Below are 12,561 nucleotides of genomic sequence, written 5' to 3'. Positions count from 1 at the left end.
CATCATGCCCATGCTGTGACATGGGCGGCCCTGTTGTCACTGCATTCATAATTTAGTCCTATCAATAAATGATGGACGGCATTAAGTTTTCATCTCATGATGCAGCCCAGCCGTCTCTTAGAGCCTCTTTACAAGCGCATGACTGAAGAGCAAAACTTTCCCTCTGTGTTCTTCCTTCCAAACATCACTAGGCATTAGTATAACCTCAGATGATCCTTGTTCCTTATCCATGCTTTTAGAGGCTGATTCCCTCTGATCTCATATTCTGCTATAGCTAACTCCCACGGCCCTTCCTCTCTCCGAGCTTCTGGCTTTTAATGAGTTTTGCTGAGAGATATATTTACTCATGTTGTCTGCTGCTTCTTTCTAAAAGGCAGAAACCCCCCCCCCCACCTTTCATTGCGTCCCATCGAGCTGAATCAGCATTGTCGTTTCACAGTTCGGTTAGCGCAAAGAGCTGATGCGGATATAGCTCTGTCAGGGAAAACGAGCTCGAGAATCATCCCAGAACAGCTTTATAAATGCCTGAAAACCGTCGCACTGGTCATGTTGTCGCAGGCTGAGAGGAGCTGGAGCTTCAGGTGTTGCTGGTCGACAGTGGGAAGATAAATATTATATGTGTCCATGTTTCTCTGGGTTATCACATTTTAAACCTGGCTGTTAAATTACACCACTTATCAGGAACAACCAGAGTAAACCACAGCGTATAAAAAAAATCTAAAGAAATAAGACCATAGAACAGGGGTGCCCAAACTCGGTCCTCGAGGGCCCCGGCATGCTGCATGTTTTAGTTCTCTCCCTGGTTTAATGCACCTGGATCAAATGATGGCTCATTAGAAGGCCTAAGAAGAACACTGACATGCTGAAAAGGTTGTTGGTGCCTCCAGGGAGAAAACTAAAACATGCTGGATGCCGGGGCCCACCAGGACCGACTTTGGTGACCCCTGTTATAGACTATTGACCTTACAGGAGATGAGGAAAGTTCCAAACAGATGTGGGAAGCTAAAACGGTAGCTGAAATCCTTTAGCATTTAGAAAGCAAACACAACCCACTCCAGTGCTTTTATTATCATTAATAGCACTGGTTACAGAAAGTGGCTTCTCTTCCTTTAGCACACTTAGCAGCGCTTACACAATGATGATTAACAGCGCTAAGACCCTCCTCCTGGCTCTGTTTGGTTGTTTCTGACCAGGAGCTGCCCACAGACTATATGTACCATACTATCATGACATAGTGACCATCTTAACAAATATGTAAAAAAGAAATATATGTATATATATATATATATATACTGCAGCCTTGAGTGGAAAGAATGTAACTGCACAAAAAAAAGACCAAAAAAAAAAAACCTGACCAGGTTCTCTTCTAAAGCTCTTTCCCAGTGGAGTCGAGAAAAATAACAGTTTTTATAGTTCCAAGTTTTACTTGCAGGACGTCTCGACAAGCTGATGACGTACAGGGAGAATTGGACAAAATCTTAAGAAGAGCTCAGAATGACATCGGCACAAAGAGGTTTAAAGGTGTGAAAATGTCAAGATGACGCTGGTCTCCAACATGTGGGACTGGGAGAGAAAGTGGGACTGAGTGAAAGATTAACGGAGCAACGCATTGGGACATTTTTCAACAAATCTGAAGATAAAATAAAGGTGGAGTTTTCTGCAAGACAATAATCTCAAGGACACAGCCTTTGAAACTCTCTGCTGGCTTCAGAGAACATAATTAAACCTGCTGGAAAGGCTATTTAAGATTTGAAAACCCACCAGATTAATTCAAATGACTCATTTTTACATACAGAAGATGGTTTGAAGTTTTCGTTATCAAAATTGTTCCATAATTATTTTCTGTGCCATTTGTTTTTGTCACACATAGTTTAAGGACATTTTTATGTTAATTTTATCACCATCTGGCCTGAGTTTCATGTCACCATCCCTGTTAGAAATTTCTTTTGCTGGGGAAAAAAACGTTGACATGTTCAAACTCATTTTCCCCACTGCATACCAGCTGCTCTCTGCATTTCCACACATCTTTGGAGAAGTCACGCCCTCTGCACTGTCGGACGTTGTTTTTATCTTCTTTTTTTGTTTGTTTGTTTCATGTATCATCTATCACAGAGTTGGATGAACAATTTCTGCTGATAAAAGATAGTGGGGAAAAGCAAACTGGGAAGAAATAAGTCCATGTGATAAAAGCCTGAAAACCCAATTAACTCTCGGTATCAGGTGGAAGAAGACAGCTTTCACGGGAGTAAGGCAAGGAAACATTCACAGCCATAAAATGGACGTACTCTCTCATTTACATATGAGGCCATTGATAGTTCTTTATAAAAAAATAAAAAATCTAAATTCTTTCTTTGAAGACGAGAACCACGGTTTTCCCTACAGAGTGGTGCAGATTTCTGCCTTTTCGTTTGCAGTCCATGGTTTGCCCACATCAGCTTTTTGAAACGACTCAAACAAATATCAAAGGCGAGCACGGCGCCTTCCAACGTTCACCAACCACCGAGAACGGAGGAGCCGCTGGCGGAGGATCATCTCCACGTCGACACAAATCCACCCTCGATCCTCTGTGAAGGTGTATTCAAGCTAAATATAAACGGAGCTAGTTCATTTGACATTTTTCATTATTTTTATTTCTTTAACGTTAGATCATCTTTTCTCGCTGGTGCCTTGTTTTTTATTTTTTATTTTTTTTTATTGCTAAAGATGAAAGGAAGATCCAGGCAGGCGGAAAGGATAAAAAGAAGTGGAGCAAGGACATGTCCAAACAGCACATCGCCTCGGGTCAGAGATCATATGTTCCCCTGGGGAAGAGGCAGCGCATGGCCCCGGGTGTTGGAAACCAGAGCAAATTCAGCCCTGTCATACATTTCACCTCAGACTCTAATGTACACAGTCACACAGTAGATTTGCATGTGTAGGTGTGTGCGATGCAGAACCACGGAGGACAGGAAGGAGGAGGGAAAGAGACGTAGATGGTGCAATAGGGAGGTTCTTAATGAGCACAATCCGGACACTGTGGAGCAGAAATGGTGTTGGAACGCAGCGCTGCTGCATTCAGAACGCAATAAATCTGCTGGGATCCTGTGATGAAGCGCAGCGATTTGTTGGAGTGCTGGTGGAGATGCGTGAAAAGCTTTGAAATAAATACATCTTTTATTGAACGGACAATAGAAACAGTAGAAAAATCCAGCCTTCATTTGGTAGAGGCACATCTGCCTCACTTCTTCCACTTGACGTCCTCCTACAACGTTTCTGAAAGTTTGCACCACACTGACGCAGGAGTCTTTGGTTATTTCTCTAGATTGCTCTCTTGCATGCTCTCTTCTTTTAGCTAATTCCTGTGGGATTTTGATCTGGATACTTATATACATGGAAGAAGGAAGACTTTATATCTAAATCATTTATATGCCCTTATTCTGCTGAAAGATCAGTTTTAGACTCGTTTTTAGTTTATTGCCGGAATCCGCCAGATTTGAATTTACAATCATTTGGTGTTTGTAAAAAAGTTTATGAAGCTGTTCACTTTAGCAAGGTTTCCAGGGTATTTTCAAGAGAAACAAGCCAACACCACCACACACCCTCTACTGTGCCTAACGGCGAGCTTGACGTGGATTCACCCTTTGTCTCCTGAAAAACGCCCCTGGAGTGTTTAGTTACTGAAAGGTTCAACCTCAGTCTCATCTGACCGCAGCACATGGTTCCAGTTAAAGCCTAAATGGATCCATTGGTTGTAATCAGGGATAAACACAGAAGCTGTTAAAGCGCCTGCCATTTTTTCCCTCCAGATAAAAACGTGCCCTTCTGAAATCCTTTTTTTTTGTGTGTGTGTATTGTGTAAAGCAAAACACACCATATGGCTACTGATTTGAAATAGGTACCTGATGTTCACAGTATCAAACCGGTGGATACACTTGAGCACCTGGCTTCCAAAATGTCTACCACTGGTTGCTATGGAGATTTTGTTACCCACCAATATGCTACTAACCACTCCCAAATCCTGAGCTTTGGAGAATTTGTTTTGGCTCTGTGACCATTGTGCTGCTCTCTGTGTAAGAGAAATGCCCCCAGAAAACCAAATGTCATAGATCATTAATTAGAAGCCAGTGGGACGAAGTAAATATTAATTTTAATTTTAAAAGTAACTCATTAGATTATTGTAAAGGGATTATTAGGAGTGCCAACAATTGTCCCACTAGTAGTTTTGTTAAAGATTTCCCCCTGACTTTATAAATGTACTCAAAAACGGGTTGAATTTTTTTCTAAAAACGTGTGAGATTCTGCTGCTGCAATAAAAGACACATTTCCATTTCAACCATTTTACGCTTGGTGCCAGCAAATCTTTCTGCCTCTGAATAACAGAATGGCCCGTGTGCATCCAGACTCAATTAAATCTGTACATTTGTTCATTTTCTGCAGATTATCAATGTGCGAGAGAAGGTATGCAAGAGTCTCTCATACACACACACACACACACACACAAATATCCAGACCCTCGCCTCTCCATGACAGCGGAGCATCTCAGCAGACACACAGATGCTGCATGATGTTAACTGCGCCTGTAGCTGCGGTCGCTGGGCCGTGTCGCGGCTCCAGCTATGTGTCATCATTAATTGGACACAACATTTGAGCTTCCTTTTTTTGCCGTCAGTTACACATTGAATTGTGTGAAGCACCAAAACAACAGCTTATTTAAAAAGCGTGTTAATGGGCGGCATTGATTTCAGCAGCCGACGAACACTGGAAAGGCAGGTTCTTGTTTTATATTTGAACACATACTTTATATAATTAATTAAAAAACACTTTTGATATCTTCCTTATCTTCCATATCGGTCACTTCTGCTTCACCATTCTGCAGCTCCCTGAACAGTCACTTTCAGGTGCATCTTTTTCAACTGTGGGAATAACAGTGATGTAGCACATGTTATTCTGGGGCTCTATCAAGTCTAGAAAATCTAAAACAATTGATATTTTTAGGATTTGTGTAAAAAAAAAGGTTGAAGATAAATACAACAAACACCAAACGTTTGTCACCTAGCATAGCGCTGTCTATGTGGTATGCTAGCTGCTAGCCAGGCTTACATTTGAACTTCTCACAATCAAAAAATGCAGGCAGCTATAAAATTCTCACTATATATTAGTGGAAAACACTTTTAAAGAATATATATACAAAATATTTTAGCAATATTTGTTTCTTGAAGTATTTTATTCTCTTGTTTTTGTACTCGTTTTAGACATTTACCTCCAGCAAAGAGAAACATGAAATTGATTTTGCTCAGAGTCGACAACCTGTTTTATTTTGTAACTTCAGTCAGCTGCCCAAAGCCAAAAAAAAAAAAAAAACATTTTTAGAGATTCCAGCAGTAAACTTTTCTTCTTTTTTTTTTTCAAAACTGGCAACAATTTTTGGTGGTGGGATTAAACAGTTTTGTTGACTTTACCTAATAAGAATTTGTCACTTTCTTAACATATTATGAGTGTGTTTGCATTGAGCTTGGTTTCAATTACAGAAATCATTTTTATGCTTTAATGTTCACAAATATTTTTTTTATATTTTTTAAAGTACATTGATTACTTGCTGGTACTTAAAATTAGCATTTGTAAACTTTTTGACCTGCTTTTTTCCTCCTGTTACTCCTTCACCTCCTCCTCTCCTCCTGACCCCACACCGCCCTTCATCCCTCCTATCCACAAAACCCTCTCAGGGAGAGGTGAGGCTTGAGCTGGCCCGAGTCCCAGGCCCATTAGCCCCAGTCTGGCAGCCATGTGCTCATCACCAGCGATCATTACAACCAGCCAATGACACTACTCTAATGCATCATTAATGATTGATTAACGAGCTGAGCTCAGCCCAATCAGGTGCATTTGAGCGGAAGAACACCCTGTAATGGCTGCGTATGGCTTGCATCTGCTTATTTTTTCCTTGTGTGTGTGTGTGTGTGTGTGTGTGTGTGTTCATTGGTTTTAAATGTTTTGTTCTGATCAGAGTCCTCCTTTGTCCTGTTTCACAGGCTACAGAGAGACCTGTCGACTCCCCGTGTGGTGAACGAAGGACTGAGGCGGTACTGTAAGCTGAAAAGATGGCAGGGCGACGGCACCCTGCCGTTCCCCCTCTTCTTCTCCTACTTGTCTTGGTGGAAGTTATTTCTGAGGCGCAGGGCTCCAGCTACCTGTCTGGGTTTCGCCTAAGGTCTCGCTTGCAGAGGGACCGCCAGATGAGAAACGTCCGACCCAACATCATTCTTATTCTCACAGATGATCAGGACATAGAACTGGGTAAGATGACTTATGTGGTTGTACAGTTCTGTGGAAAAACTATTTACCCCCTGACAAAGTTCTCCTGTTTTCACATTTTTGTTTTTTTTCTTATCTTTGTAATTGCCCACCTTGTAAAATCAGGAAATCAATGCGATTACCCACATTTCTAGTCTAGTTTCACCAACAACTCCCAGGCCTGTTTCATCTCAGCAAAGCCTCTTTAACAACATGAATATGCTTGTAGGAGGTGATCTTAAAAGCAGCACATCTTCCCCTGATTAAATAAGAGATTTAATTAGGTTAGAGATTTAAATAAGGGGATTTAAATCTCTTTAAACCCTCTGATTTAAACAAATCAGGGGATTTAAACTTATGATTTCTTAATCGTAGATTTATGATGGTCAACATCAGACTTCCGTCAGCCTGGAAAGGGTTACAAAACAGAGAAAACCATTATCCACAAGCAGAGAAAACATGGAACAATGACCAACCTTCTCAAAATAACAAAGAACAAAGTCTTGAGCAGCATAGGCCTCTTTGGGTTGGGTTCAAGATGAAAATCACTGCTGAGCAAAACAAACATAAAGGCCTGTCTCACATTGATGATTGCCAAGAGTCTTGGGAAACCATTCTGTGGACAGCGAGGCGTGCAACCTTGTCAGATCTGTCATAAGAAAAAAATAAAAACTATTCACCAACCGAACGTCATGCAGACAGTGGTGTAAGTGTAAAAGCCTCAGAACCTGGAAGACGTCCTGATTGTATCATGAATTATGCTCTCTACCACAAAATCCTCACAGGAAGACCTCAAGCACAAGCTAGACCTAGATTATGCAGAAAATCAATTGAGCCACAGCACACCACCAAGTCCACCTGTGAACGGGTAGAAATCTTCAAATGAAGGATTTTGAAGTAGGCTAGCCAAAGTCTGTACTAAACTCTCATTGAGATGCTGTGATCTGACCTGAAACAGGCTGTTCATGCTCCAGAAACCCTCCACTGTGACTGGATTTAAACAGATCTGCAAAGAACACTGGGCCAACATTCATCCACCTCACTGGAAAAGACTGATTGACAGTGATTGTTGCCAAATTTGCCACAACCAGTTATCAGAATTAGGAACAATTAATATTCTGTATCCCAGCAGGTTGTTCTGAATAGCTTTTCTTCTTAATAAATAAGATGAAGCATTTATTCTTACATCTGTTTTTGGTTTAGAAAATCTCCTTTACAGTCTGAACCATTGAAGCACAAATAAAGGAAGTAAAAAGAGGAAATCTTTAATGTGTACATATTATTCTGTCTTTGCTTTTGTTCCGTTATTTTAGATATTCTGTCCATGTCAGTCGGACAACATTTGTAAGAGAGAACCAACCTAAGCCGCTCCCTGGCAACGTAACAGCTGGCTCAGTCCAAGTCATGTTTCTCCCCGTTGCCAGCTCCGTTTCTGACATGAATTAAGGCCAGCCTATGGCTTCCATTGTCTGATTGCCAAACTCTGGCCATCTCCCTACCCGCTTGAGTCCTTTAGCGACATATTGGATTGGAGTAGCAGCATAATGGCCTCTGTGACATCTTTTGTCCTCGTGTGATGGCAGTGAGAAGGCAGCCATTGAAGGAGGAATTTATGGTCAAGCATCTGTTTCCCCAAACAATCGACATCAGTCTGAAAAGCCTTTGGTACACAGAAATCCAAATGGGTCACACTTTACCAAAAAGATTTATTTCCTCATTTAAGTCCAGCACTTCTTCTTCTTTTTCTTTTTCTCTCCCACTTTATTCCTATTAATTTTACTCTCTCCTTGTAAGTGTATATTTACAATTTCCCAGCTGTGCTTCTAGAATTTCCAGATTAAAAAATAAATAAATTCTCACCTTGTGTCCTTTTATATTTCAGTTGTTAGGCTTTGAATGTAACCCTGCCCCAATATCAAATCCTCTTTTTTCTTTTCTTTTTTTTTTGTCCTTCCTCCCTACATCTCCGCTCTCTCTCAGGCTCAATGCAGTCCATGAACAAAACTCGCCACATCATGGAGAAGGGAGGCACGCATTTCTCAAACGCTTTCTCCACCACCCCCATGTGCTGCCCGTCCCGCTCCTCCATCCTGACGGGGAAGTACGTGCACAACCACCACACTTACACCAACAACGAGAACTGCTCCTCGCCCTCGTGGCAGGCGCACCACGAGCCGCACACGTTCGCCGTGCACCTCAACAACTCCGGCTACAGAACGGGTCGGTGCCGCCGTGACAGCCTTCACGTTTTTGCCGAAGTTTCGAGAACTCAAGCACAAAAGATCTTTAATATCTTTCCTCCCGATTCTTCACCCAGCGTTCTTCGGGAAGTATCTGAACGAGTACAATGGCTCCTATGTGCCACCTGGCTGGAAGGAATGGGTGGCGCTGGTGAAAAACTCCCGCTTCTATAACTACACCCTCTGCAGAAATGGAGTACGGGAGAAACACAGCAGCGACTACCCAAAGGTAATGATACTCTATTACTTCTTTAAATGCCCCAAAACAATGGCCTACTTTAGAAAGTTGGTTGTTATACTATAAATTTTAAGCACTTCACATTTAGAGATTTTTGTTTCTAAACACGCAGTATTGGGTCGTCCACCCAAATCATTGAATTCATGTGTTAGAATGTTTACTAATCAGCTATGAAGTGCTGGGATATGTATAATCAGAGAGCGGGGTCAAAGGGTGATAAAAGGGCCTAGAGATCACCAACTTTCTGCAGAGTAAACAGCTTCCCGTGGTTCTCAGATCAGCTCTGGAAAGAGAGCTTAGAGAGATGTGGGGAAAGAGTTTCCATTGGGAAAGCAGCTACATCCACGTTTTACATTTCAAGGTGTAAGACGAATAATTACATGCAGTGGTGTAAAGGACATTACATCTGGATGGCACAGCAATGGAGTGGCGTTCTTTCCTGTCAGTCTGACAGTCTAACGAAGGAGTCCTGGTTTGGGATTTTTCCGGGAACAGCACTTACCTGACTGCATTATGTTAAGTTTGGTGAAACGAGGATAATGATATCGGGCCGTCGTTTTTGGTGTTGTGTTCAGTTCCTTAACTCCGGTGAATGGAACCATTAATTCTTCAGCATACAAAGATAATTTGGACAATTTCATGGTCTCAGCTTTGTGGGAACAGTGTGGGAACTTTCCGCTCCAACATTACTGCCTACCAGCACACAAAGAAAGATTTGTAAAGAAACAAATTTAGTGAGAAAAAACTGTACTGGTTGAGCTGTACAAAGTCCTCAACTTTATAGATCACTTCAAATTAAAATGGAAACCATCAACCATGTCCCGCATCAGTGTCTGACCTCACAAATGGGTATAAGAGGAACAGTCCAAAATTCCCATAATAATACTAAAATACTTTCCCTGAAGAGTTGCGTCTTTTATAGCTTCTAAAAGATGAGGCGACATTATATTAAAGCGGCCATATTATGTGTTTTCCAGGCACACAGTGCCATTTTATAGCATAAACAGTTTACTAGCTTAACGTCAGTTGTTATAAAAATACCATAATAATTCCAAATTGTACACCTTAAAGTTCTCTTTAAAAGCTGAAACATTACAACATCGCTCCTCTATTAACACCTTCTCAAAACTCTTGACCTCATTTACAAATATGTGAACTATTGCAGGAACTGTGTAGAATTAAAATAAAATCAATAATTTAACCAAATGTGTACATGATGCATACTCTTCTGTCCTCCTGCTGGACCAAATACAAGCAAAATACAATACAAGTCGATTGATCGAACGAGTCTCATCAGTTTGAGAAAGTAAAAAAGGGGATTTGTTAGTATACGACACTGACCCAGCATAGCAACATACGCTTTGGCATCTGCTCTACTGTCATTGACTGCTGAGTGCCTGGTGGGCAATAATCGCTTGTTCCACAGGACTACCTGACGGACATCATCACCAACAACAGCATCAACTACTTCCGGATGTCCAAGAGGATTTACCCTCACCGGCCGGTCCTGATGGTCCTGAGCCACGTGGCTCCGCACGGTCCAGAGGACTCCGCCCCGCAGTACAGCGCCGCCTTTCCCAACGCCTCTCACCACATGTAAGACACAGAAGCTTGGAAGTTTGGGAACTACTGGGATAGATCGGCAACAAACAAAACACAAAAAAAAGTCAATTGTGGTGTGTGAGGAAATGTACTTGTATTTAAAATAATTGAACAAATGAAAACTTCCATGTTGCGCTTGTTTGTATTCAGCCTCCCAGAATCAACACTTTGTAAATTCATGTTTGTAGACTAATAGATCAGTCAGATTGCAGGGAAAACATTAGCAAAAAGTAAAAGTCTTGCAACAAGCTCTTAATTAGATTTTTGCCTGGACCTTTACTGGGTCTTTCTGACAGATGAATGCACTTTGATCTAAACCCAATTGCTCTTAAACCATGGTGCAAGTACCACTGACTGGTACAAAATGGATGACAGCAAACCAAAAACCTTGCATCTGATCTGGAGAGAGCATCTTTGTTTGTTTTGATCAACGTGCTGCTAACATCACGAGAGATAACTATGGATTCCTCTTGACTTTATTCATTAAAACCATGTGTCAACAGAGTACAAATAAACCATTTCCGGCAGCCATGTTGGATTTTGAGGTCTGTTTGTGGAAGAAATATCCAGCTTTTCCAGTCTGAATTTGGAAAGCTTTCCTGTTTGTCTTTCCAACCAAGAAGAGGGAAAATGAGAAGTGGTAACTGAAAGGTCTCTTTGAGGGCGATGTCACGTCGGGTTGAGTATTAATTTGGTGACTTCTTAAGTCAGTTGTTTGCAGTGGATTTCAGTTGCGGTGTCAGTGTAATAGGTGTTATCAAATCACCCCACACAGTGTTTTTCTTTTAGATTAAAAAAAGTGTGTGGCGTAACCAGTGCTCATAATTTTTCCACCTTATAATTCTGTTGTATTTTGTTTTGGTCCATCAACTACAATCCTTTTAAAAATACATCAAAAAGCATTATTGTAGCACGACAAAATGTAAGGATGTTTAAGGGGTCGACAGCTTTCGCAAGGTTCTGTATTTCTCTCACTATTCATGCTCAATTAAACTGCAAGGTGTTTGAACAAAAAGATTTTTTTTCCCCATCGTGGAGAATTTGTGTGATCTCTGTGGGACAAAGATGACAAGTACACGGTACATTTTTACTTTCTCACTGCCGTTTGGTAACAAATGACTCATCCCTCTGTTCACGCTTCTTCTCATCTGACCCAGATTGACACAAATGTTGTAATCTGAGCTGGATGTCGTCTTCCACTGCTTACTGTAGGCTGTTGGCAGCATCGCAGCCTCTGCATGCACAGCCAGCGTCTTTGGTTTTTTTGTATTTTTTTTCTTCTTTTGCTCCAGTTTGTTTGGCTCGAGTGTTGTTCATGTTAGTGTTGTTAATTTGTACTGTTTTGCCAGCTATGATTCCAGATTGGAATAAATGATGTACTTTTAATTCGTAGGTAATGATTTCGTTGTGCATATGCACAACCTCTTTGATTCAAGCCTTTTGTTTTTTTTGTTTTTTTTTGACCTTCTGTACCTCTGACTGCCTCTCTATAGCTGCTGGCTAATAGCAAGCCCACTATCGGCCTCCAGAGAAGGATCCAAGGCCAGTAATGAGATTGTAGTTACTGTTCCCTCCCTCGGCCCACCCTCCCCTCAAACCCGTACTGCTTCATCTAATCCCTCCAGCATCATTAACCTGTACCACACTGGCTTTGTACAGAGACGACTCAGAAAATTCAACCTCTGTGTCTTTGTGGAAACTTTTAATTGCTGCTTCTCCATAAATGCTCTCCCTCTCGGGTTTTTGATGCTGCAGAGTCCTTTTTTATTTCTCCGTTTCTTTTTGTCCTGAACTTTACAATCTATTTGACTTACAGAAAAAAAATAAACAGTGATACATTATCTTTTTTTTATTTTACTTTATTTTTTTTTTTACTTCCAGTCAGTTCACCTTAAAATTCATTCCCCTTAGCTCTTTGGCACGTATTATTTCCAAATTATTAAATGTCACCATGGAGCGGAGTTAAATTTTCATTAAAATGCGCAGCCGTATTGATTAGCACGTTAGCATTTTTACATTGTATATATGAGCTCCAATATAACACTGAATAAATAGTTCTCTTTCGATTCTGGAAAGTCATTAGGCTTCGCCAGCAGAAAAAGATGCTGCGTCTGCACAACAGAACCATAAACGCTTTACGACGTCTTGGAGATATAGCATTTACCTTAAATCGTGGCGTCTGGGGACAAAAAAACAACACATTTTTAATAT

General features: G+C 41.1%; 1 protein-coding gene across 6 annotated transcripts in view; it reads left to right on the top strand.

Moving 5' to 3' along the window:
• The window catches only part of sulf2a (sulfatase 2a), a 72,693-nt gene that overhangs the window by 48,500 nt on the left and 11,632 nt on the right, over positions 1 to 12,561 (top strand). For 5 of the 6 annotated variants that reach the window (XM_044121869.1, XM_044121863.1, XM_044121866.1 and 2 more), the window contains 4 exons: positions 6,009 to 6,273; positions 8,251 to 8,490; positions 8,588 to 8,739; positions 10,175 to 10,344. In XM_044121869.1, the coding sequence (XP_043977804.1) occupies positions 6,078 to 6,273; positions 8,251 to 8,490; positions 8,588 to 8,739; positions 10,175 to 10,344 (758 nt within the window). In that variant the 5' untranslated portion in view covers positions 6,009 to 6,077. Of the gene's footprint in view, positions 1 to 5,838; positions 5,857 to 6,008; positions 6,274 to 8,250; positions 8,491 to 8,587; positions 8,740 to 10,174; positions 10,345 to 12,561 lie in introns of those variants that run through there. The other variant, XM_044121868.1, reaches the window with a different exon arrangement.

Source organism: Gambusia affinis, linkage group LG07 (assembly GCF_019740435.1).
Source record: "Gambusia affinis linkage group LG07, SWU_Gaff_1.0, whole genome shotgun sequence".
NCBI lineage: Eukaryota > Metazoa > Chordata > Actinopteri > Cyprinodontiformes > Poeciliidae > Gambusia > Gambusia affinis.
The sequence above is the reverse complement of the archived record's forward strand: the minus strand, read 5'-3'. Positions and strand labels throughout refer to the sequence as shown.